Raw genomic sequence first — 27,833 nt, 5'->3', positions numbered from 1 at the left:
CATTTCCCTCAATAGGGGATTTGGAATAACGTGGTAAAGACGAAGCGGGCTCGGCTCGGTGTGGGCCGTCGGATGGGCCCTCTGCGGTCAGAGCGGAGGCCTCGCGGTCCTGCCAAGGGTTAAATGCGCTGTGGGCTCCGGGGCGGGTGGCTCTACTTTCCGGACTCTGTCCTCACTCCCTCTCTCTCTCTGCCCCGCCCCGCGGACTCAGTGATCGCAGAGAGGAAGTGCTTTGCTGCTGGCCCCGCGATCTGACGATTGAACGCTCTCCAAGGAAGAGCCGAGGGGCGTCTGAGTTTAGAAGGTAAGAGGGGCTGGAGAGCTGGGGTAGCTTGAGAAATTGTTACCTTTGAGGGATTCCTTGGGCTCCGGGCTCTGGAGATGGAAAGGGGTGATGCACAGCGCGGAGCCCGCCGGCCGCTGGCCGGGCTCTCTGGTCCTGACCCCCCCCCCCTACCGCCCCCCCACCCCGGAATTGCAGGGTTCGCCCGCAGTCAGTCCAGTCCACGCCGTACCTAATCAAGCCGTCTCTCTCTGTCCAGCACCAATGGTGAGAGCGAGAAAACGAAACCGAAAGCAGGCTTGTACCTGACAGCTATTTTACTTGGGGGTTTCTAAGACTTCCCTTCTCTGCTCCTTTCTTTAGACCAGCCTGTCTCACACCTCCTTTGTTTATTCCTTTGGAATTCTGCTTTATGATCATTTGGGTCCTGAGCATTTTTGTTTGTTTGTTTTGTTTGCAAATTTTAATTTCCTATTTTAGCCACACCTCTACTTCCTCATCTTTTTATTTTATTCTTAACAAGTCACAGAATAGCTAAGATGAATGTTTACTAGAGTCAAAGGAAAGCAGGAATATCTGGATTTAATCACAATTTTGCTGATTGCACAATTTTGCACCTGTAGCAGGTGCAGTTTTACAAATCTTCAAGGACCAGTTCGGTGCTGTCTGGTGGCTGAACTGCGGCTCTGTTGCCCTCCTCTGACGAAGGGCAGTTGGACTAACTCAACACCACCAGCTCCCCCATTTGTGTAGCGTGTGAATGCACTTGGATGGCGAGAGTAGTAATCGCTGAAATTTGTTTTCGTGAAGGGACTTTATTAAGTCTATCGGTTATTGAATGACTAATATTTGCCATACTTTATATGCATGAGGGGACGGAAAATTGAGAATAACCTAATGTTACACAACTAGGCAGTAACAGTCTGAAGTTAAATGATCGAGGGTTCAAACTTAAATCTTGTGAGGTTGGAGTCTGAGCTCTTTCCACTTTTCTCTACTACTTTGAATAGAAGCACACATGCATAAAGACATGCCCAGAGCCAGTAAATGCATTGAGAGGTGTAAGAAATGCAAATTGAGGGTGCCTGGGTGGCTCAGTTGGTTAAGCAACTGCCTTCGGCTCAGGTCATGATCCTGGAGTCCCGGGATCGAGTCCCGCATCGGGCTCCCTGCTGGGCGGGGAGTCTGCTTCTCCCTCTGACCCTCCTCCCTCTCATGCTCTCTGTCTCTCATTCTCTCTGTCTCAAATAAATAAATAAAATCTTTAAACAAAAAAAAAAAGAAATGCAAATTGACACAAAACACATTTTTTTCCCTATAAATGAGGGGTTTTTTTCCTCTTAAGAGACCATCTATTTCTAGTGAGAGGTTGTTAATATGACACTGGAAAAAATTTATTAACATAGGTTGAGAATTTTTAAAACAAGCATAATCCTTTTGTTACCGGACAGAGAACCGGTTCCAAACTCAGGTTTGCCTGCTGGCTGCTCACAAATCAGTACTAGAGAGGCAGGTAATGGTGGGAAAGGAAAGGCTGCTTTATTCAGGAAGCTGGCAACCTGGGAAGATGGCAGACTAATGTCTCAAAGACCGTCTTCCTCATCCTAGGGGAAGCTGGAGGGCTTTAGGGGGAAAGGCATGGGAAAGAGGGTGGGGGTGGGAGCTGCGTGCAGGAGTGGCAGGTGCAGGCAGTCAGTCGTATGTCAGTATGACCCTAAACAGGTAGGCTAGCATCTCTAGCAGCTGTTCCTGAATGGAGTTAGGCCTTATCTTCTGGGAAAGTCTGGTCCTTCACTCCTCAAGGCCAGTGGTCTGAAAATCTCAAGGAAAGTAAGTTAGTTCTGCTACAGATCAAGGGACTTAGGTCAGCAAGCAAAGAGTGGATAAGCTTGAAGCCAATTAACACTTAAGACCTGTTGGCAATGCTGTTACACTTCGACCAGTCATTCAATTCTTGGAAATCTATCATAAGAAATCTCTTATAAGATTTATCATAAGAAAACAAGCTTTAAAAAGCTAAATTTACTGCAACATTATTTAGAATGGTTAGAAAATTCCAATTTTAAAAATCTTGCTTAAAAGTTGTTTTTAAAAGCTGTTTAGTAATAGGGAAATGAAGCAACTGACTGGTGGCGTATTGCGGAGCCATTAAAAATGTTTTAAAAGACTTTGTGATAACATAGGAAATTATTTATACAATGGCATTAGATGAAAGAAAGCAGGATATTTATACGGGATCCTCACATAGCATGATCTCAACTATTTTTTTAAAAATTTATAGAAATACACTAAAATAGGGGCACCTGGGTGGTTCAGTTGGTTGGGCATCCGACTCTTGATATCAGTTCAGGTCATGATCTCAGAGTTGTGAGATTGAGCCCTGGGGTGGGCTCCCGGCATAGTGCAGAGTCTGCTTGAGATTCCCTCTCCCTCTCCCTCTGCCCCTCTCCCTGCTTGCACTGTCTCCCTCTCTAAATAAATAAATAAAAATCTTAAAAAAAAAATACTAAAATCTTTTTTTAAAAGATTTTATTTATTTATTTGTCAGAGAGAGAGAGAGCAAGCACAAGCAGGGGGAACCACAGGCAGAGGGAGAAGCAGGCTCCCCACCGAGCAAGGAGCCTGACGTGGGACTTGATCCCAGGACCCTGGGATCATGACCTGAGCCTAAGGCAGACACTTAACCAACTGAGCCACCCAGGAGTCCCCTAAAATCTTAACAATGCCTATTTCTGGGTGGTGGGACTGCAGTGTAAAAATTTTCTTGTTTTTAATTTATATATGTTCATAATGTTCTATAATAAAAAGTTATATATAAATAAGTAGATGTATTTTGAAAAAGTTGCTAGTAAAATTAATTTTTCTAATTCAAATGCTTTCTCACTATTATAAAATTACAAAATAGCTCATCTCCAGGTGGAACGTTAGAAGACTCCAAGAGTATTTCCTTCCTCATATTGCTGGTCCACAGCCAGATAATCCCTGTTTAACCTGATAGTGCAAAGAGCTCCATGTCTCTTTGATCAAGTCCCAAGGAGATAAGTTTTCATTTTCTCAAAGGCACAGAGTTGTAGCCAGTGGTAATTACCATCATGGAGACCAAGAGCCATAACGACCTTCAGGAGAGACTCACACCCTCCAGCAATGAGAGGACATCAGTGGATGGCAATAAGTTAATTGGAGCCGTTAAAGACGAAGACATCGAGCTGGTCCAACAATTGCTGGAAAGAGGGGCTGATGTCAACTTCCAGGACGAGTGGGGCTGGTCACCTTTGCATAACGCGGTACAAAGTTGCCTGGAGGACATGGTGGATCTTCTGCTTCGTTATGGTGCTGACCCTTGTGTGAAGAAGAAGAATGAGGCCACTCCCTTCATCATTGCTGGGATTGTGGGAAATGTGAAGCTGCTCAAACTTTTCCTTTCTAAAGGTGCGGATGTCAATGAGTGTGATGCTAATGGCTTCACAGCTTTCATGGAAGCCGCTGTGAATGGGAGGGATAAAGCCTTAAAATTCCTGTACGAGAATGGGGCAAACGTGAATTTGAGCCGAAAGACAAAGAAGGATCAAAAGAGGCTTAGGAAAGGAGGGGCCACAGCTCTAATGGATGCTGCTGAAAATGGACATGTGGATGTCTTGAAGATCCTCCTTGATGAGATGGGGGCAGATGTCAAAGCCCGTGACAATATGGGCAGAAATGCTTTGATCTATGCATTTAGGAGTTCTGATGATAGAAATGTGGAGGACATCACTCGCCTTCTGCTGCACCATGGGGCTGATGTCAATGTGAGGGGAGAGAAAGGAAAGACACCCCTGATCCTGGCAGTGGAAAAGAAGCACTTGGGTTTGGTGCAGATGCTTCTGGAACAAGAACATATAGAGATTAATGAGACAGACAGTGAGGGCAAAACAGCGCTTCTGTTGGCTGTCCAGCTCAGACTGAAGGAAATTGCTCAACTGTTATGCAACAAAGGAGCCATCACAGACTGTGGGGAACTTGTGATGATAGCGAGGCGCAACTATGACAGTTCCCTTGTAAAGCTTCTTCTCTCTCATGGGGCCAGAGAAGATTGTCCCCCTCCCGCTGAAGACTGGAAGCCTCAGAGCTCACGCTGGGGGAAGGCCTTGGAACACCTCCGCAGAATATACCGTCCTATGATTGGCAAACTCAAGATCTTTATTGATGAAGAATATAAGATTGCTGACACTTCTGAAGGGGGCATCTACCTTGGGTTCTATGAAGGGCAAGAAGTAGCTGTGAAACGATTCTATGAAGGCAGCACACGTGGACATCAGGAAGTCTCCTGTCTGCAGAGCTCCCGAGTAAACAGTGACTTGGTGACATTCTACGGGAGTGAGAGCTACAAGGACTGTCTGTATGTGTGTCTTGCCCTCTGTGAGCAGACCCTGGAGGAACACTTGGCCAAGCACAGTGGGCAGGCTGTGGAAAACGGGGAAGACGAGTTTGCCCGAAACACCCTCTTATCTGTATTTAAGGCTGTTGAAGAGCTACATCTGCTGTGTGAATACACTCACCAGGATCTGTGCCCACAAAACATCTTAATAGGTGAGTCCCCAGTCTTCTCTTAGAAATTGCGAGGTCTTTATTTACAAAAAGAAAAGATTTTCATTACAAGGAGGAAAGGAGTAGAGTAAGTGTGGATTCAGTGGAGATTAATGTAACAGATTCATAATGAGAGTGCTATTTCTCCTGCTACCAGGTATAACCCTTACCCCACGTGGAGGTGACAGATGCCAATGGAATACCAGGCTAACCTCATATTTCCTTTGGCAAATACAAATATGAAGGTTATGTCTTGGATGGAGTCAGCTCCAGAAATTTGAATTCCTAAAGTAGCCTGCCAGTCAGAGAATCCTGAAGGTGTGTTCCTTCAGCCAAGATGGTAGCCACTGTGAAATTTTTTTAAACGATTTTATTTATGTATTTGTCAGAGAGAGAGAGTAAGGGCACCCAAGCAGGGGAAGCGGCAGGCAGAGCAGGCAAAGGGAGAAGCAGGGTCCCCTCCGAGCAAGGAGCCTGATGCAGGACTCAATCCCAGGACCCTGGGATCATGACCTGAGCCGAAGGCAGAAGCTTAAGTGACTGAGCCACCCAGGCATCCCTCCACTGTGAAATTTAATGGCAAAACCAAGGTCAAAACTGGGCATGCCAGGATAAGATGCAACAAGTGAAACAGACTCCAAGTGGGCAGAACGAGTCAGCACCCACTGGCCTCAGCCAAAAACAAAATAAACGAAAGAAACATTAAAGGAAAGAAGCAGAGCTGAGTGTAAAGTCCCAAGAGGTGATGTGGTGCAGTAGGAAGAGTCTTGGCTTTAGCCATGTGTAGGGAGGCTTGCAGCCTAGTCATGCCACTTTGTAGCTTTGCAGCCTCAAACAAGTCACTTAGTTCTGTGAGCCTTAGTTTCCTCATTTAAGATGACGAACACCTCTTTCATAAGGTTGTTATGAGGTCTAAGTGCAGTGTGTTAGACAAGTTACCTGTACGTTGTAGGTACTCAGCAAAGGCCAGGTACTTGTCTAGAGGGCTAAGCAGAAACAGATACCTAATCTACAGACATGTACTGAGATTTAAGGTAGGTGTAAGGGAACAAGACAAAAAGAGGGTTCAGGTATTGAAAGGCAGAGAACAGTATTTAAGATCCTGGACAAGACCTGGAAGGAAGTAGGTAGACATCAGAATACAACTGGAATCTGGCTTTTAATTTGAGGACAGGTGCTAGTGGCACTCCTTCCTGGTTTTAAGCAACTTTGTTGGGGAGACTGACAAAGGCCAGAAATATGTGCAGCTCTACAAAGTGAAGCAGAATCCTCAAGATGCAGCCAAGGGCAGGGTCCTTCCCAGTTCTAACTGCTGATCTTGATGCAAAAGAGTCACATGTCACATTATAAAGAAAAATTACTTGTCACTAACTCTTCTCCAGAATTTCTGGCACCATCTCTTTTATTCTTAAGCTTGAACAGTAGAGAATTGAGAATTGACTATATTTCTGCCTCCAGGTGGTGAACCTAACACATACTACAGACTGTTCTTTGTATTAGATCCCTAAAATGATAGGGAAAGATTGTTAAATGAATCCCTAGCTGGGATCAAAATAACAAAAGAGGTTTTACAGGACAAAATCTTTGAGGAATCATAAAGAGACTGAACCTGATAGGATGGGATTAAAGAAATACATGGGAGCCCAGGACAAACGCAGGATGCCACAGCTAAATATTACTCATAAAAGTGGGAACAGTGCAAAGAAACACCACTCAGGAGTAATGGAAGCCAGAAGCAGGAGAGGACAAAAGATCAGCTAACAGGCAGATTGCTGCATCAGTAGAAAATAGGAAGATCATACCCTGTGCATTCCCCACAGACCAAGCATCTGTGCCAGGCCTGTCTGTCTGCAGACAGGGCTACTATTTGAGACACTGGGTGCCTGATAATCTCAAGAGAAACAAAGAGCAGTTAAATCCACAAGATTTCTGCCAAAGCACCCTACTAAGTGGCACATCCTGCTTACCCCCTAGTTTCACTGAATAAAACGCAAAGCAGAAGTTCAGACAACTGCCTCCTTCTCTCCCCTGTGTTGGGTGGCATTAACAGAAGCAACTCAAAGGGATCAAGGATTCTCAACTGCAAAGTAAGGCTTATAGTCAAAAATCACTGAAGATATTTATGAAGTGCTGATACCATGAAAAAGATGCATGAAATAGAAGAACTTAGACCCAAAGAAACAAAGCTAACTGAGTGTGTTAGTTTCCTATGGCTGCTGGAACAAATTATCACAAACTTGGTGGCTTAAAACAGGTAGAAATTTATTCTCCCATAGTTCTGGAGGCAAAAAGTATGAAATCAGTTCCACTGGCCCCAAATCATGTGTCAGCAAGGCCAAATTCCTTCTGTAGGCTGTGGGGGGAGACCCTTGCCTTTTCCCTGTTCTGGTGGGCAGCTAGTATTCCTTGGCTTGTGGCATCACCCCAATCTCTGCCTCTGTAGTCATTGCCTTCTCTTCTGTTGTCAGATCTCCCTTTACCTGCCTTGCATAAGGATATGTGTGATTGCATTTAGGACTCACCCTGCTAACCCAGGATAATCTCTACTATTTCAAGATTCTCTCTCTCTCTTTTTAGAGAGGGAGAGAGAGTGTGAGCAGGGAGGGGCAGAGGGAGAAGAGAGAGAATCTTAAGTAGTCTCCACACTCACCATAGAACCTAACATGGGGCTCGGTCCCACTACCTTGAGATCATGACCTGAGCCTAAATCAAGAGTCAGACGCTTAACTGACTAAGCCACCAGGTGCCCACTGTTTCAAGATTCTTAATCACATCTGCAAAGTCCTTTTGTGTGAGTGTGTAACTATATAAAGTAATATTTGCAGATTCCAGGGATTAGGACATGGGCATTTACTTAGTTTGCCATCCTGAGTAACCACAGTACTTTAAAGTAAGTATAATTAATAAAACCAGAGAACCAAGATAGGTTATTTCATCCAAGAAGCAACAATAAGCATTGTGAAAAGAACTGAATAGAGAATTTGGGAATTTAAAATATAATTGTTTAAAAATTTAAAACTCAAGACTGGATTGAAGATTAAATTAGCGAGCTAGAAGATGTGCCCGAGAAATTTTCCTAGGAAATAATAGAAAAGCATAAAGGGGTGGATAGGGAAAAAGGTTTAGAAGTCAGGATTTAGATCTGAAGTTCTATCAGGCATTTCAGAGGGAAGAAGTAATGAGGTTGAAGCAATATTTGGAAAAAAAAAAAAAAGTGAGAATGTCCCAGAAATAAATATAGATATAGTTCTCTTATTGAAAACTCACCAAGAGCTGAGGGTAAATAAGGAAAAAAACCCATTGAGTCGCAACTTAAAGGAATATCAAAACATCAAGGGAGAAAAAGAAAACCTCAAAAGCTCCCAAGAGAAAACAAATTACCTACATAGAAACCAGAATCAGGATTGGTAAGAGACTTCTTTCAGCAGTAACCTGAATACAAAAAGAAGGAACTGAGGAGAAAGAACCTACTAACAGCTGAATCTTAGTATTCCCCCAGAATTCATATGTTGAAACCCTGCAGATATCTCTTCCAGATAGTGATTTCATTTCCTTCAGATACACTTCTGTTTTATCTATTTGTAATTTTTTGAGAAACCTTCATGCTGTTTTCCACTCTGGCTGCACCAATTTACATTCCCACCAAAAACACACAGGGTTCCCTTTTGTCCACATCTTCACCAACTCTTGTTATCTCCCGTTTTTTTGATAATTATTCTAACAGATGTGTGAGATGATATCACATTGTAGTTTTGATTTGCATTTCCCTGATAATTACTGATATTGAGCACTTTTTCATGTACCTGTTGGCTCTTTTAATGTCTTTGGAAAAATGTCTATTCAGGTCCTTTGCCCATTTTTTAATCAGAGCATTTGATTTTTGCTATTGAGTTGAATGAATTTCATATATATAAATATATATATATTTCATGTACATAAGTATATATTTCATATATATAAATTTCACATATATGTAAACATATATATTTCATATGCATAGAAATTTCATATATATAAATATATATTAATATGTATATTTACTCCATATCAGATACATGATTCGTAAATATTTTCTTCATTTCTATACATTGCATTTTCATTTTGTTGATGGTTTCTTTTGCTGTGCAGAAGCTTTTAGTCTGATGTAGTCTCACTTGTTTATTTTTGTTTTTGTTGCTCTGCTTTTGGTGTCATATCTAAAATATCATTGCTAAGACCAATATCAAGGTGCTTTTTCCCTATGTTTTCTTCTAGAAGTTTTACGGTTTCAGGTTTTACATTTAAGTCTTTAATCCATTTAAATTAGCTTTTGTGAGTGGCATAAGATAGGGGTCTACTTTCATTCTTTTGCATGTAACTATCCAGTTTTTCCAACATCATTTTTTGAAGAGATTATCTTTTCCCCATTGAGCATTCTTGGCTCCCTTGTCAAATATTAGTTGACTGCATATGTATGGGTTTATTTTTGGGCTCTTGATTCTGTTTCATTCATCTATGTGCCTGATTTTATACCAGTACTGTACTATTTTGATTATTAGGTCTTTGTAATATAATTTAAAACCAGGAAGTGTGATGCCTCCAGCTTTATTCTTTCTCAAAATTGCTTTGGATGGATTAGTGCCCTTATAAAAAGAGCTAGCTAGTTGTCTTTCTACCATATGAAGATACAGCAAAGAAGATGGCTGTCTATACACCAATATGAGGGCCCTTACCATGAACGCAATGCTGCTGACACCCTGAGCTCAGATTTCCAGTGTTCAGAGCTGTGCGAACTAAATAAATTTCTGTTGTTTAAGCCACACCCATCTACTGTAATTTGTTATAGCATCCAGAATTGACTAAGACAACCATCAAATTATACATGATTCAAAATAAATACATATTTTTGATTGAGTATTATTAACATACGGTGTTATATTAGTTTCAGGTATACAATATAATGATTCAGCAATTCTAGACATTACTCAGTGCTCATCATGAAAAGTGTACTTTAATCCCCTTTATTTCCCCCATCTCCCTACCCACCTCCCCTCTGGAAACCACCCGTTTGTTCTCTGTGTTTAAGAGTCTTTTTTTGTTTGCCCTTTTTTCTCCCTTTGTGAAATCATATGGTGTTTGGCTTTCTCTAACTGACTTACTTCACTTAGCATTATACTCTCTAGGACCATCCATATTGTCACAAATGGCAAGATCTCATTTTTTGATGGCTGAGTACTATTCCATTATATATGTGTATATATATGCCATATCTTTTTTACCCACTCATCTATTGATGGACACTTGAGATGCTTCCATATCTTGGTTATTGTAAATAATGTTGCAGCACATAAGTGTGCATATAACTTTTCAAATTAGTGGTTTTGTTTTCTTTGGGTAAATACTCAGTGGTGGAATTACTGGATATATGGTATTTCTATTTTCAACTTTTTGGGGAACCTCCATACTGTTTTCCACAGTGGCTGCACCAATTTACATTCCCACCAACAGTGTGCATAAGTGTTTCTTTCTCTTCACATTATTGCCAACACTTATTTATTGTCTTTTTGATTCTAGCCATTCTGACAAGGGTAAGGTGATATCTCTTCATGGTTTTGATTTGCATTTCCCTGAATGATGTTGAGAATCTTTTCTTGTGTCTGTTGGCCCTTTGTGTGTCTTCTTTGGAAAAAATGTCTATTCAGGACCTCTGCCCATTTTTAATCAAATTGTTTGTGTTTTTTGGTGTTGAGTTGCATATGTTCTTTATACATTTTTGATACTAACCCATTATTGGATATATCATGCAGATATCTTCTCCCATTCAGTAGGCTCCCTTGTCGTTTTGCTGATAGTTTCCTTTGCTGTGCAGAAGCTTTTTATTTTGGTGTAGTCCCAGTGGTTTAGTTTTGCTTTTGTTTTCCTTGCCTGAGGAGACATATCTGGAAAAATGTTCCTATGGCCAATGTCAAAGAAATTACTGTCTGGTTTTTTTTCTAGGGGTTTAATGGTTTCAGGTCTCACATTTAGGTCTTTAATCCATTTTGAGTTTATTTTGTGTATGGTCCATTTTCATTCTTTTGCATGTAGCTGTCCAGTTTTTCTAAGCACCAGTTGTTGAAATACATTTTTTAAACATTTAAGGATCTAGGAAGACTTCCTACCCACAGACCATATATGAAAGAACTGCTAGAGGATATGCATAAGGAAGGAGAGAAAGAGCCTGATAGACAACAGTGACTTATAAGCAGCAAAGAATAAACAAAAAAATTAATTGTTTAAGTAACCTAAATATGTGTTATTTTTAATGAAAAATTATTTATTTATTTAATTAACATTTTTAATTAAAAAATATCATCTTAGATGATATCGCTCTGGTGGGAGTGAGGATGAAGAGACTCTTGATTCACTGACAGCAGGGTGGAGTGTGCAAATTTTATCCTAACTCTGCCCATCAGCTGTTAGCAGTCTGTGATTCTATAAGTGCAGAAACTAAGTGTAAGAGTTTAAAATTTTTATAGCACTTTAACAATGTTGATTGAATCTAAAAATAAATTAAAAACCCTGGGGCTCGTTAAAAAAAAAAAAATCAAGTGTTAGAAGAGTTGTGAAGTGTTCCCTTAGGTGCTTGCAAATTTAAGTAGCAGAGAACTCAAAGTGGCTTAAACAGTGAAGGGGATTTATTAGTTGGGATAGCTGTAAGCAGTCCCTGGTTTCCAATCTTCACCCTCTGCCCCTTCAACCTCGTTGCAGGCTACTTTCCAACTTCATCCCTTCTCTCCAGGCTGTCGGGCCTCCTTTCTGTCAGAGTGGAATTCTTCAGGTTCCTTTCCACCTTGGGAATTCCTATCTGGAATTCTCTCTTCCCTGTTCCATTCACCCACGTGAATTCTACTGATCTCTGTTCTCAGTGTCCTTCCTTAAAGGAAGACTTTTCACTCCCACACAGCCATGTGGCTCTTGTTATACACTTTCAGAGCATCCTGCACTTTGGGCTAGCATTTTTAAAGTTGCCGTTAGGGGCACCTGGGTGGCTCAACCAGTTAAGCATCTGCCTTCGGCTCAGGTCATGATCCCAGGGTGCTGGGATCGAGCCTTGCATGGGGCTCTATGCTCTGCGCAGGGTCTGCTTGTCTCTCTCTGTCCCTCTCCCTACTTGCTCTCTCTCTTTCTAAAATAAATAAATAAATCTTTAAAAAAAATAAAGTTGCAATTAATTTTATATTCACTCATTGCTCAGAGACTCAAAACTCCACAGGGCCTGTGCTGTGTTCTCCTCTTTCACTGTCATTTTTCCCCTCACTAGACCCTGGTTGAATAGTTTAATTGTTTCGTTTTTGTTGGACTGTGGGTTTCCGCTCAACTTTGATATCTAAGTTTAGAACCAAAGGGGTTTGAGAAGCACACAATTGTGCTGACCATCCTGCTGCCTGTAGTTACCCAGTTTGCTTTCTTAGACACCTTCAAGCCAGAAGCAGGAGCTACTTCTTCAAGGACAGGTCACTGACTTGCTCTCCTTTCATCTTGTTCCTGACCTCACCCATCCATGCATCCTTCTTCCCGAAGACTCAGTGGCTTCCTTCAAGAGAGAGCGATTCTGAGGAGGGCAAGGATGTAGTGGCTCATTCCAAGCACATGGTTAATCCATGATAACTGATTACAGTGTCATAGGGGGCTGTGCTTGGTGGGCTTGATTGAGTGGAGCACTGTGGTAAGCTGCTCTTGGATTTGGAGTCTCGTTGGTTAGTTGTTACTTAGCCTTAGGAAGTCAACGTATCTCCTGCCAACAGTCCCTTAATAAATCTGTGCTCATTGCCCCCAGGAATTGCCTGAATGGGGAACTGGTTAACTTTATCCTCATCCTTCCCCATGCCCAGGCCTGGAGAAAATGAAATTTAAATCCTGCCATTGACTAATAAGTCAAATGACACTGTGCACATGGCTCTTTGAAGAGTAAATAGCCATGCAGATATAAGCTTTATTATTGCCTTCTTCAGAGATGATAGCGCATTTTGGTACATATTTATTTAAGTTAATTACAACATGAAGAGAGAGGATTTTCACTGTATCTCTACAAACTATCCCTTAGATTCCAAGAATGCTGTTTGCCTGGCAGATTTTAATGAAAGCATCAAGTGGACTGGAGAGCTGCAGGAAATCAAGAGAGATCTACAGGTAAATTCTACAATTGGTTTACTTTCCCATCTTTCTGCTTCCTTATTTGTTTCGTTCATTCCCTTATTTCCTATGGCCAATTAGACGTCATTTCTGTTTTACCTCTTCTAACTAACTTCCAAGGCATTCCCCCAGGGCTCACTGCCTTCACTCCTTTGCCGACAGTGGCATTTCTCTGGGCTGCTGTGGCCCTTTTCTGTATCTCTTTGGCTCTCTCTTCCTCCACCAGCTAGATAGGAAATGAATTGAGCATGCCATACCACTTCTAAAATTACCTTCAGGAGGTATGTCCAAATGGCCTCCAAAATTCCTGCAGGAGGTATTTCCTGCCTGCAGACAAAGCAAATGGGATTTCTTTTCCCATTCCGTTCAAACTTGTATGCTAAACTCCTAGGAGGGCCAGATATGAAGGCTCTCTGAAACCCATGGGAGGGATTGGATTGGTCCTCAGCTTGAAAGAAACTAATCTTGGCCACAGAGGTTAAGAGCCTGAAATAGCTGTTTCTCCTGGGAGGAGACAGCAGAAACAGAGCCTGACCCCTGTGGACCAAAGCTCCCAGGCTGACTCTCACCCTGTCCAGGCAATTTCCTCCTGGGGGGGTTCTCCAGGGTGCAGAACGTTCAACCCCGGGGCAAGAGCTCTCCAGCCACATCTGGCCTTTGCTGCTAAAAGGATTTTAGCTCCTTCCGTGACTGGTGTCTTGCCTGCTGTAGGAAGTGCCTATGTTGGCCTCCTGCTTGACCTTTCTTCCCTGTCATGGCCTAACTCCTGGAGCTGTCACCGTGTCCCACTGGACCTGGACTGGCTCCTTGATCTGCCATCTCACATAGTCCCAACCCAAAGTCTCAGTTTCCAGCCAGAGTCCTGGCATTTCCCTTGTTGAAAACAGTTTTCCTCTCCCCTGTTTATTGACATTCGATCCATACTTTAAGGTCCAGCTCAAATTCCTCTTCCTCTAAGCAGTTTGCCCTGACAACTCTGGCCTAGGATTATCTTTTGCTCCTTATAAACCTAAATTGTGGGGACCGTATACTGTCTTGAAGGGTTCTCCATGCAGAACCTGTGGACTCCTCGAGATTTCTCCCACTTTCCATTTGGTCATAACCTGCACCACACCTCCATACAGAGCGAGAATTCACAGACACCTTTCGCTTGATTTGTGGCTTTCGTGCAGGCCCTTGGACAGCTAGTCCTATATGTGGTAAGGAAGGGAGAGCTCCCTTTTGAGACACTGAAGACTAAAAGTAATGAAGAGGTGATTCAACTTTCTCCAGATGAGGAAACTCGGGACCTCATTCATCAACTGTTTAACCCTGGAGACAATGTGCAGGGGCACCTGAGTGGCCTGCTGGGTCATCCCTTCTTTTGGAGTTGGCAGAAGTAAGTAAAAGTTGCTCTCATAAATAAATAAATAAAATCTTTAAAAAAAAAAAAAAGTTGATGGCATATTCCAGGCCTCCAGAAGCAAGACAATGAGTGTATTAGTCATGAGATATATATATGTTCAAATGATATATAGCTAGCTAGATAGATATAGATATAGATATCCAAATGATAAATATAAATTTAGATTTACTTATTAAAAAATATTTTATTTATTTATTTAGAGAATCTTAAGTATGCTGTGCTGAGCACAGAACCCGACGTGGGGCTCTATTTCAGGACCCTGAGATCATGACCTGAGCCGAAATCAAGAGTGAGGCACTTTAACCAACTGAGCCACTCAGGCATCCCTATATATTTATTTTTTTAGAAGGAAATGGCTCATGCAGTATTAGGGCTGAGAATTCTCACGATCTGCCTCTGCAAGCTGGAGACGCAGGAAAGCCCATAGTGTAATTTAGTCCAAATCCAAAGGCCTGAGAACCAGGGGCACTGATGATGTGGGTTCCAGTAAGGGTCTGAAGGCCTGAGAACTGGGAGGGCTGAGGGCAAGAGAAGATTGATGGCCCAGCTGAAAAAAATCAGACAAGAAGGGATGAGTTCCATCTTTTATTCTATTTCTTTTTTTAATATTTATGTCAATAAAATTTATTTTTTTACCTTTCTTTTTTTAAATTTTATTTTATTATGTTATGTTAGTCACCATACAATACATCATTAATTTTTGATGTAGTGATCCACAATTCATTGTTTTCGTATAACACCCAGTGCTCCATGCAGTACGTGCCCTCCTTAATACCCATCACCAGGCTAACCCATCCCCCCACCCGCCTCCCCTCTAAAACCCTCAGATTGTTTCTCAGAGTCCGTAGTCTCTCATGGTTCATCTCTCGCTCCAATTTCGCCCCCTTCATTTTTCCCTTCCTTCTCCTAATGTCCTCCATGCTATTCCTTATGTTCCACAAATAAGTGAAACCATATGATAATTGACTTTCTCTGCTTGACTTATTTCACTTAGCATAATCCCTTCCGGTCCCATCCATGTTGATATAAAAGTTGGGTATTCATCCTTTCTGATGGCTGAGTAATATTCCATTGTATATATGGACCACATCTTCTTTATCCATTAGTCTGTTGAAGGGCATCTTGGCTCTTTCCACAGTTTGGCTGTTGTGGACATTGCTGCTATGAACATTGGGGTGCATATGGCCCTTCTTTTCACTACATCTGGGTCTTTGGGGTAAATACCTAGGAGTGCAATTGCTGGGTCATAGGGTAGCACTATTTTTAATTTTTTGAGGCACCTCCATACTGTTTTCCAAAGTGGCTGTACCAACTTGCATTCCCACCAGCAGTGTAAGAGGGTTCCTCTTTCTCCACAACCTCTCCAACATTTGTTGTTTCTTACCATGTCAATTTTTGCCATTCTAACTGGTGTAGGTGGTATCTCAATGTGGTTTTGATTTGAATTTCCCTGATGGCTAATGATGATGAACTCTTTTTCATGTGTTTGTTAGCCATTTGTATGTCTTCGGAGAATTGTCTGTCCGTATCTTCTGCCCATTTTTTGACTTGATTATTTGTTTTTTGGGTGTTGGGTTTGAGAAGTTCTTTATAGATCTTGGATACCAGCCCTTTATCTGTAGTGTCATTTGCAAATATCTTCTCCCATTCTGGGGGTTGCATCTTTGTTTTGTTGACTGTTTCCTTTGCTGTGCAGAAGCTTTTTATCTTGATGAAGTCCCAAAAGTTCATTTTTGCTTTTGTTTCACTAGACTTTGGAGATGTATCTTGAAAGAAGTTGCTGTGGTCGATGTCAAAGAGGTTACTGCCTATGTTCTCTTCTAGGATTTTGATGGATTCCTGTCTCATATTGAGGTCTTTCATCCATTTTGAGTTTATCTTTGTGAATGGTGTTAGAGAATGTTCGAGTTTCATTCTTCTGCATGTGGCTGTCCAATTTTTCCAGCACCATTTATTGAAGAGACTGCCTTTTCCCATTGCATATTTTTTCCTGCTTTGTTGAAGATTATTTGACCATAGAGTTGAGGGTCCATATCTGGGCTCTCTATTCTGTTCCATTGGTCTGTATGTCTGTTTTTGTGCCAGTACCATGCTGTCTTGGTGATCAACTTGTGATATAGCTTGAAATCGGGCAACATGATGACCCCAGCTTTGTTTTTCTTTTTCAACATTTCCTTGGCGATTGGGGGTCTTTTCTGATTCCATACAAATTTTAGGATTGTTTGTTCCTGCACTTTGAAAAATGTCATTGGACTTTTGATTGGGATGGCATTGAAGGTATAGATTGCTCTGGGTAGCATAGACATTTTTAACAATGTTTATTCTTCCAATCCATGAGCATGGAATATTTTTACATCTTTTTTTGTCTTCTTCAGTTTTCTTCATGAGCATTCTGTAGTTCCTAGAGTATAGATCCTTTACCTCTTTGGTTAGGTTTATTCCGAGGTATCTTATGGTTTTTGGTGCTATAGTAAATGGAATTGTTTCTCTAATTTCTCTTTCTACAGTTGCATTGTTATTGTATAAGAAAGCAACTGATTTCTGTGCATTGATTTTGTATCCTGCCACATTACTGAATTGCTGGATGAGTTCTAGTAATTTTGGGATGGAGTCTTTTGGGTTTTCCACATAAAGTATCATGTCATCTGCGAAAAGAGAGAGTTTGACTTCTTCTTTGCCAATCTGAATACCTTTTATTTCGTTTTGTTGTCTGATTGCTGTTGCTAGGACTTTTAGTACTATGTTGAACAATAGTGGCAAGAGTGGGCATCCTTGATGTGTTCCTGATCTTAAGGGAAAGGCTCTCAGCTTTTCCCCATTGAGGATGATATTTGCTGTGGGTTTTTCATAGATGGATTTTATGAACTTGAGGAATATTCCCTCTACCCCTATACTCTGAAGAGTTTTAATCAGGAAAGGATGTTGTATTTTGTCAAATGCTTTTTCCGCATCAATTGAGAGGACCATATGGTTCTTCTCTCTCCTCCTATTAATGTGTCCTATCACACTGATTGATTTGTGAATATTGAACCACTCTTGCATCCTGGGGATAAATCCGACTTGGTCGTTGTGGATGATCCTTTTACTGTATTGTTGGATCCTATTAGCTTGGATTTTGTTGAGGATTTGGGAATCCATATCCATCAGGGATATCAGTCTGAAATTCTCCTTTTTGATGGGGTCTTTGCCTGGTTTGGGGATTAAGGTAATGCTGGCCTCATAGGATGAGTCTGGAAGCTTTCCTTCTGTTTCTATTTTTTGAAACAACTTCAGGAGAATAGGTATTATTTCTTCTTTGAGTGTTTGGTAGAATTCTCCAGGGAATCCATCAGGCCCTGGACTCTTGTTTTTGGGAGGTTTTTGATCACTGCTTCAATCTCGTTACTGGTTATTGGCATATTCAGGTTGTCAATTTCTTCCTGTTTCAGTCTTAGCCGTTTGTAGGTTTCCAGGAAGGCATCCATTTCATCCAGATTGCTCAGTTTATTTGCATAGAGTTGTTGATAATAATTTCTAATAATTATTTCTATTTCCTTGATGTTAGTTGGGATCTCTCCCCTTTCATTCATAATTTTATTAATTTGGGTCCTTTCTCTTTTCTTTTGGATAAGTCTGGCCAGTGGTTTATCAATCTTACTAATTCTTTCAAAGAACCAGCTTCTAGTTTTGTTGATCTGATCTACTTGTTTCTGGTTTCTAATTCATTGATCTCTGCTCTAATCTTAATTATTTCTCTTCTAATGCATGGCTTAGGCATCGTTTGTTGCTTTTTCTCTAGTTCTTTAAGGTGTAGGGTTAGTTGGTGAATTTGAGATTTTTCTATTTTTTTGAGTGAGGCTTGGATGGCTATGTATTTCCCCCTTAGGACCGGCTTTGCAGTGTCCCATGGGTTTTGGACCAATGTGTTTTCATTCTCATTGGTTTCCATGAATTGTTTAAGTTCTTCTTTTATTTCCTGGTTGACCCAAACATTCTTGAGCAGAGTGGTCTTTAGCTTCCAGGTGTTTGAATTTCTGCCAAATTTTTTCTTGTGATTGAGTTCCAGTTTTAAAGCATTATGGTCTGAGAATATGCAGGGAATAATCTCAATCTTTTGGTATTGGTTGAGACCTGATTTGTGACCCACTATGTGGTCTATTCTGGAGACAGTTCCATGTGCATTCGAGAATAATGAGTATTCTGTTGTTGTAGGGTAGAATGTTCTGTATATATCTATGAGGTCCATCTGGTCCAGTGTGTCATTCAAAGCTCTTGTTTCTTTGTTGATTTTCTGCTTAGATGATTTGTCTATTGCTCAGATGAGGTCTCCTACAATTAACCTGTTGTTATCAATATGACTCTTTATTTTGGTTAACAGTTGGCTTATGTAGATGGCTGCTCCCATGTTGGGGAGCCTAGATATTTACAATTGTTAGATCTTCTTGTTGGATAGACCCTTTAAAAATGATATAGTGTCCTTCTGTGTCTCTAACTACAGTCTTTAGTTTAAAATCTAATTTGTCTGAGAATTGCTACCCCAGCTTTCTTTTGAGGTCCGCTGGCATGGAAGATGGATCTCCATTCCTTCACTTTCAGTCTGGATGTATCTTTAGGTTCAAAATGAGTCTCTTGTAGACAGCATATGGATGGGTCCTGTCTTTTTATCCAGTCTGCAACCCTGTGCCGTTTTATGGGAGCATTGAGGCCGTCCACATTGATTTCATTCGTTCTCATTGGTTGAGAGTGATTATTGAAAGATATGAATTTATTGTCATCATGATGCCTGTGAAGACCTTGTTTTTATAGATTGTCCCTGTAAATTTCTTTTCTATATCACTCTTGTAGTCTTTCTCCTCTTATAGAACCCCCCTTAATATTTCTTGCAGGGCCGGCCTAGTGGTCACATGTTCTTTCAGTTTCTGCCTGTCTTGGAAGCTCTGCATCTCTCCATCCATTCTAAATGACAGCCTTGCCGGATAAAGTATTCTTGGCTGCATGTTCTTCTTGTTTAGTACCTTAAATATGTCTTTCCAGGCCTTTCTGGCTTGCCAGGTCTCTGTGGATAGGTCTGACCTTATTCTTATGTTCCTCTCTCTGTACGTAAGGAATCTCTTCCCCCTAACTGCTCTTAAGATGGTTTTCTTGGTTCTAAGATTTGTGAGTTTTACTATTACATGCTGGGGTGTTGGCCTGTTTTTCTTGATCCTGGGAGGGGTCCTCTCTGCCTCTAGGACACAAATGTTTTTTTCAATCCCCAGATTAGGGAAGTTCTCAGATACGATTTGCTCAATTATATCTTCTAGTCCTCTCTCTCTCCCCACCCCTCAGGGATCCCAATAATTCTGACATTGGAACATTTCATGGTGTCACTTATTTCTCTGATTCTATTTTCATGGATTCTGAATTGTTTTTCCCTGGCCTCCTCTTTTCCCTTTTTATCTACTAAATGGTCTTCCATGTCACAAATTCGTTCTTCTACCTTGCTTACCCTAGCTGTTAGATTATCTAGATTAGATTGGATCTCATTGATAGCATTTTTAAGTTCTGCCAATTCAGCTTTCATTTCTGCCCTTAGAGACTCTATGTTGCCATTAATTGATTTCTCCATTCTAGCTATTGTCTTCACAATTGCTAGCTTGAATTCCATCTCCGACATCTTGGTTATATCTGAATCCATTTGTAAATCTTTGGCATAAATCATAATCTCTGAGTCTTTCTTATTTTGGGGGTTCCTTCTCCTAGTCATTCTGTTGAGGGGTGTTTGAGGGAATGTATAGAGTCCAAATTATTGACCAGAACCCAAGCAAGATGCACCTGTTTTCTAGGGACCGTAGGGTTGCTGGCCTCTTGTTTTCCCAGCCTGTCTTCTGGGGGGAGGGGCCTGCCTCACTGTTACTCAGGCAACCCTGTTTGGGCAGAGTTGCCCTGCTCCCTATGGGGTGGGATGGGCTTGGTGAAAACCGGTTTTGGGGGGCTTTTGTTCTCTGGGGGCTTTCCCTGGCAGCTTTCTGCGTCTCTTCTGAGAGAGCAGAAGAGACCATTTCCAACCCTCTGCCTCAGAGCAGAGAGATCGCCATCTGTTCTTCAGTGAGCTCTCCTGGCCACACTATCTCAGTTTCTGTCCGTGCTGCTATAAACAGCAGCGTCCTGGGTTGTCCGCCTCTCTGCAGGGCTCCCAGTCCTGCCTCCAGGTCAGGGCACGTCTCTGCTCTTTGTGCTTCTAAAACCAGCAGCCACCCCAGTTCGCACGCTTGGCCCTGCTCTGGGTTTCCCTCTGGGGGGGCTGCCCTAAAGTCCTTTCCCTGCTGCTACTGGTCTGCAAGTCTGTGCCCCAGCCCCAGCACGAGAGGCCATTGCTCACCAGTGGTGTAGGATCCCCACAGCTCCCTACCCCTTCTGTTTATCCTCTGACATCTGCCCGTGGAATCCCAGCTCCCTGCTTGTACCTTGAAACCAACCACCTGCGATATTCTGTTTGTAGAGATCCAGATCTATCTTCTTACATCTCAGGCTGATTTTGTGGGTGTTCAGAGTGGTCTGGTAGATATCCAGCTCAGTTCCAGGGACTGGTTGGAATAGGGTCCCCTACTCCTCCGCCATCTTTTCCCCTCTTCCATCTTCTATTCTAAATAGGCTGTCAGTGGGTTGGATGAGGCCCATTCACACTGGGGATGGTGATCTGCCTTACTGAGTTTACCAGCTCAAATGCGAATCTCATCTGGAAACACCTCACAGATACACCTAGAATAATATTTAATCTGGGCCCCTTGTGGCCAGACAAATTAACACATGACATTAACTATAGTGGTAGGGCGGTGTGGGAATGAGTCAGGCTAGGAATCAACAGACCCAGGCTCTCCTCTCAGCTTGGCATTTCCTGGCTGTGTGTCTTTGGAGCAGTGACTTAACCTCTCTAGATTCTGTTTTTGTTTTGTTTTCTTTCTTTTTTTTTAATTTTAAAGATTTTATTTATTTATTTGACAGAGAGATAGAGCACAAGTAGGCAGAGCAGTAGGCAGAGGAAGAGGGAGAAGCAGAGTCCCCATGGAGCAGGGAGCCCGATGTGGGGCTCGATCCCAGAACCCTGAGATCATGACCTGAGCCGAAGGCAGACGCTTAACCAACTGAGCTACCCAGGCATCCCTCTGGTTTTGTTTTCTGAAGAACAGTAAAAGAGAGAGAGAAAAAGATGCCTGTCTGCCTCTCTCATCATGCAGGATTTTTAGAGACATGGTTTTACTACTTTTATCAAAAAGCAAAATGTAACATTGTTTTCTTTCTGAAAAGAGAGGGCAGATGGAATGACCATGATAATTCTGTCATCCTCAGCCGCTATAGGACCCTTAGGGATGTGGGAAATGAATCTGACATTAAAAGGCCATTGCTTACAAGCAAGATTGTCCAACTACTACGACTTGAAAAATCTGAATGTTCCAGAAGTTTTGCCAAGTGGACTTCTAAGGTATGAACAATTCCTATGGTCTGGAAGTTATTCTAGGAATAAGGATCTGTTAATGTGTTAAGTTAGTTTTTCTAACTTTTTTTTTTTTTTTTTTTTTATTGTTGGCCTGGCTCAACCAAGGGGTGGAAGAGGTGATTTCCCTGCCTGTCTCTCCATCCCAGTCCCCGTCTGCCCTGTTGGGTCCCTGCTCCATCTTTCAGAGGCCAGGCCCTCCTGACAGACTTTCATCTACACTCCTCTTTAGGAAGGCCTTGTCCCAGTCTAGGGGTCTTTTCCTTTCTTAGGGCTCTTTCCTTCCAGCCTTGGTTCTAAGAGAGGCCCGGCTAATGATCTTATTACTACTGTGACAAGAGCAGCTGATTAAATAAGAGTTTAACCCCAAGGAGCTGCTCCACCATGAGGCTTCTCATCCAGGGAGCGATCGGCTGCCTCTGCTGTCTGTGTACAGCCCAGCTCTGAGCAGTCACATCTACCTTCTGCCTGAGAAAACACACCGTGAAGAAAAGGTGATCTTTCAAATTCCTCCTCTTCAGGAAAGGGTCCACCTAACTTGAACTAAATATAGTAAAACATAAAAAATCAGCCATCATCTCAAGCTAATCGGTGCTATCAGAACTTTCTTTTTTTTAAGGTTTATTTATCTTCAGAGAGAGAGTGCATGCGTGTGTGTGAGAGCAGGGAGGGGGGAGGGGCAGGGGGAGATGGAGAGAGTGAGAGAGAATCTTAAGCAGACTCTGTGCTGAGTGTGGAGCCCGAGGCAGGGCTACATCTCTGAGATTATGACCTGAGCCGAAACCAAGAGTTGGACACTTAACCAACTGTGTCACCCAGGCACCTCCCAGAACTTTCATTATTATTACTTAGCAGACATCTATCAAGTACCAGTTACCTGCTGGACCCACACGAGGCCATGGGCATGTGAAGCAGAGTACAGCATGGTCCATGCAGGGCCGAGAGACCCACGGAAACATTGCCTGTGGGATGCATGCTGGGCAGCCCAGAGACTGTGCAAAGCACTATGGGAGAATCCATACTCCTCAGCTCTTTGACTGAGACCAACAGCTTCCCTATCCTGTGCCTGATCTAGGACTGCTTCTCCCACACCTCTTTGTTTCTGGCTCTCATTTTGCTTTCCTTCCCTCGCTTGCCCCTAGATGATACATGACACTCATAATTGCTGCCTTGGTGTCCATCTTTCCGGCTACCCTGCAAATTCCGCAAGTGAAGAGACTGTCTGTTGTCTTGTCACTACTGAATTCCTGGCATGGAGTAGGTGCACCATGACTCTGCTAATGAATGTCTATAAAACTTCAGCTAAGGGGCGCCTGGGTGGCTCAGTCGGTTAAGCGTCTGCCTTGGGCTCAGGTCATGATCTCAGGGTCCTGGGATCGAGCCCTGTGCCTGGCTCCTTGCTCAGTGGGAAGCCTGTTTTGCCCTCTCCCTCTGCCCCTTCAGCCTGCTCGTGCTCTCTCTCAAATAAATAAAATCTTAAAAAAAAAAAAGCCTCTTCTAAAACTTGCAGAAATAGAGAAGTCTGAAACCAAAGCCGATGACAGTAATAGCTGACAATTCTCTAGTGCTGACTATATGGCAGTTACCATTCCCAGGGCTTTATGAGTCTCCACAGTTAATCCTTATAACAACCTCTGAGCTAATTGCCTCCGTGTCACAGGTGGGCCCATGGAGGCATAGACAAATCACTTTTTCCAACGGTCCAGAGCCAGCCCCAGAGTCTGCTGCTGGGCAGTCTGGCTGCCGAGGCCGTGTGCTAAGGCCACTCCCTGCAGGAAGAGATGGTGCCATCGAGTCCACCAATCCATTTAATGGTTGAGCACATTGAGACTCAGAGGTGTGACCTGAAATAGCCAGGACTGGAGAGGCAGAGATTGGCAGAACCGGGAGGAAAACCTGTTCTTTCGTTTCCCAGTTCATCAGTTCTTTCCCCTAAACTTCATTGACTTATATTGAATTTTGACAGACTCAAGTCTTATCTGTTAGTTCCCAAGTGAGACTTTGGTTTTCTGTTGCTTTTCGTGACTTGCCCATTTTCACGGCTGGACGTTCAGCTTTGTGGCGGTGTGGAGGAGCCAGGTTTTCCAGTGTTTGCTGCTGCCTCCTCTCCACAGGCCACCCCGTCCTGCCACACAGACAGGCTTTCTAAATATGACAGCCATCGACAAGGGTGCACGCACAAAGAGAGAGGCGTCGACTTGAGAGAAGCTGCTCTGGGACACTTAGAGGCAAGGAGAAACATGACACCTTTGGAAATAAATTCAAAACAAAACCGAACAAAAACAACCACCCTCGCTTCGGCAATGGCTGTCAGGTCTATTGTTAGTCTGAATGAATCCTCTTCAAGGGGGAAATGTAATCAGTTACCAACTCGGATGGGTCACTGCAAGGATAAAAATACTGCATAGCATGATGAGCAAATTTCCTGGTATAACAGCCAAAGAATTCCTAAGCCATGTTTCAATATATGTAATTTCTCATGAAAATAGTTCACTTGGAAAAGAGAGACTGGAATGTAGAGTTCCTTATGATCCTGCATCCAGACACCATTACTGTATAGTATTTACTTCCATTCATTTCTTTCTATTAATTTGCTCTATTAATTAGTGGTAAATTGGGCATATATTCAAATTTGTATTTTGCCTCTTTGTATTAACATCTCATGAGGATTTATTCTGTAGTGCTACCACATTTTTTGCATGTTTTTTTTAGATTGACAAGTATGTTATGGAAGAAATGAATAAGTTTTATAAATATAAAAGGTACACCTATAAGGACACTGTGCATGATCTGCTAAAGTTCATCCGGAATCTGGGAGAACATATTAATGAAGAAAAAAATAAGGAGTGAGTATTATTTCTGTTCCTGTAAGCCATATATGAAATGAGGATGATTAAAAAATCCCATTCTAAATTTATATCTGCTATTTGTTAGAAAGAAGAAATTTGTTTTGATGAAATGAAAAGTAATTCCTTCCCTCTGTTTGGAAAAGGGCCAACACATTGTCAGAACAATGAATGTTGGATGTGCCTGGCAGGTTCTCATCTTCCTTCTTAGCTTTTTTTTTTTTTTTAAAGATTTTATTTATTTATTTGACAGAGACAGAGAACAGGAACACAAGCAGCGGGAGTGGGAGAGGGAGAAGCAGGCCTCCCGCGGAGCAGGGAGCCCGATGCGGGGCTCGATCCCAGGATCCTGGGATCATGACCTGAGCCGAAGGCAGACACTTAACCGACTGAGCCACCCAGGCGCCCCTCCTTCTTAGCTTTTTGCTGAGCCCTCTTGAACAGAAGGGTAGTGACTCCCTCGTGGGAAGCAGTGCAGGGGACTGGGCAGCTGGGTAAGGTGAATGTAGCACTGTAAATGTCTAAAAAGTAGACCCGTGTTAGTAAAATCAGCTTTTGCTGCCCAAAATGGTAGCTGCAAACTCAAAAAACCTTGCAGTTTTCAGGGCTCTTTTGGATTTTGGAACTGTAGGTAAGAGATTGTGGAACTATATCATCTCCATGTTATGAATGATAAAACTGGGGTTCACAAATAAGTTGCCAGTTAGCTGAAGAGTTGTTAGGAGATGAATCTTGTTCTGTCGGATTCCAAAGTCCTGACATGCTGTGCTCTAGAAATTGAGGGAGCAAAGAGATCTCCGGGCCCAGATGCTATAAAGGGGGAAGATGATCTGGGGACCACCATGCTAATACATTTATGTTTCATTTCAGGATGAGGTCGAGAATTGGAGAACCTTTCCAGTATTTGCAGAAGAATTTTCCCGATCTGGTCATGTATGTCTATAAGAAACTACAGAACACAGAATACAGAAAGCATTTCCCCAAAAACTCACAATCCAAACAAGCATTGGTGTGATGAAGGTCAGCCCTCAGTGGTGGCTGAGGCTTTCGCTTTCAGGGAGGCACTTATTTAGCTGTGTGATCCTGGGCATGTCACAACTCTCTGGGCCTCTTAACTAACCTGGTTGCTTGCAAGGGTGAGTTAGATAGTGGATGTGTCAGGTCCTGGCACAGTGCTCAGTATTCCCCACATGTTTATAACCAAAAAAGTATACACTCCAACTACCCTCCTTGTCCTTCTTACAGGTAAAGCTTAGTGGCAGGAGCTGGGTGGGGGGGGGGGCATCTTGCTAAGAGTCCTCTTATCAGTTGCAACGAAGGAGTGAGTGCTTAGACCTCTAATGCTTGATTATCTCATTTGGTTCTCCCAATGGCCTTGCAAGCTAGGGTTTGTTATCTCCACATAAGAACTGGCAGACCTGGGGCGCTTGGCTGGCTCATTCGGTAAAGCATGTGACTCTTGGTCTTGGGGTTGTGAGTTTGAGCCCCATGGTGGGTGTGGAGATTACTTAAAATCTCTGAAAAAAAAAAAAAAGAACAAGAACTGGTAGACTTGAGACTCAGACAGTTTGAACTACTTGCCCAAGATCACACAGTTTTTAAGGAGCACTGTATAAATGCATGTTGTGTTATTGTTATTACTCACCTGGGTACTTTTGAACTTAATTACTAGCCCAGGGATCTTCTGGATGGATCCCAAAAGGAATATGTCAAGGGGACTCCAGGAAGCTCATTCATTCATTGACTCCACTTATTCATTCATTCAATATTTTTTGAGCACCTAGAATAAGCCTAGGCACTAATTGTATGAATTCCATTCCTTCTAGAACCGCCTGCACTGGTTTTCTATGACCTTATGGCAGTAGTTCTCAACTAGGGGCAGTTTTGCCCCTGAGGGGCCATTTGGCAGTGTCCAGGGATGCTTTTGGTTTCAAATCTGGAAGATAAGGGGATATTATTGGCATCTGGTAGATGGAGGTCAGGGATGACGCCAAACATTTTACGGTGCACAGGATAGCCCCCCCACAACATGGAATTATCCAGCCTAAAATATCAGTTGTACCAAGACTGAGAAACTCTGCCTTAAGGGATCAGGACACCTTTGAAATGACTTGGGCCCCAGGACCATGGATTATGTGGACTGCCTCACAGAGGAGTGACTTGGATTTGTTTTCTTGCTTTTGAATTTGTAGTGAAACAATTCCAGTGTCACCTCTCCAAGAAGTCCCCTGAACACCCTCACTTTCCACACCCCAGTCCAAGTGTTCTCTCTGGCTCCCTAGCACCTATAGCCACATCAAAGCATGCTTCTCTCCACCTTCACATGCTTCTTCCCTACTGGACTATAAGAGCTCAAGTGCCAATGAGTTATATATATATATATATAATTTATTTGTATCATTAATGCTTAGCAAAAAGTCTGCCACATAAATATTCATTGAAAAATGAATGAACCATCTTCATACATGAATAATAATGCTACCTTACATTTTAATGGTGCTTTATAATTTATAAATTACACCTACATATTTTCTCTTTTAGTTTTCAAAACAATCCTGCGAGGTAAATGCTGTTATCCTCATTTTGCAGATGAGGATAGAGACATGTTGATTTGCTCTAATACATAGCTAGGAAGTATCACTGTCTTGATTTGAACATATTTTCTGGCATTAAGTCTGATGTATTTTCCACTTATCCTCATTGTGGTGGTCAAGGTGGAGCTTTGTAATGGGAGGATCTGGGGAAACAAACAAACAAACAAACAAACAAACAAACAAACAAACAACAACAGTATCTTAGGTTCTTTCTGAAGAGAAGGTAGCCTGAACCAGGCTTCATTGACTTCATTAAAGTCAAGAAGTGTTGGAAGTTAAACTAAACAAAATTGACATTGATGTCTTCTGCTCTCACCTGTGATTGCATGGATCATTCTCTCCTTGCTTAAAGAAAAAAAAAAGGAAGTACTGGAAGAAAGAAACTTTAGGCTGTTCTATAAGGTTTTAGAAACAAGAAGATTGCTTTAGATTTTAAAATTAAGTTTTGTTTTTTGATTTGTAGTAAACCTGGATATGTCAATCAAAATGCCCATTTGTAAAGCATATTCAATAAAACTTGGAATCATCTTATTAA

General features: G+C 42.2%; 1 protein-coding gene across 1 annotated transcript; it reads left to right on the top strand.

Annotated features, from left to right (window-relative positions):
• Positions 1–184: 184 nt before the first annotated feature.
• On the top strand, positions 185–27,833 carry RNASEL (ribonuclease L). The gene is given in 8 exon segments (XM_035010583.1): positions 185–304; positions 3,189–4,849; positions 12,912–12,997; positions 14,173–14,378; positions 21,714–21,846; positions 24,571–24,704; positions 25,575–25,683; positions 25,685–27,833. Coding segments are annotated over 7 exon segments (2,235 nt in total). The 5' UTR covers positions 185–304; positions 3,189–3,375; the 3' UTR covers positions 25,778–27,833.

This window comes from Mirounga leonina, unplaced genomic scaffold, assembly GCF_011800145.1.
Source record: "Mirounga leonina isolate KUSES-001 unplaced genomic scaffold, KU_Mleo_1.0 Mir_154, whole genome shotgun sequence".
NCBI lineage: Eukaryota > Metazoa > Chordata > Mammalia > Carnivora > Phocidae > Mirounga > Mirounga leonina.
The sequence above is the reverse complement of the archived record's forward strand: the minus strand, read 5'-3'. Positions and strand labels throughout refer to the sequence as shown.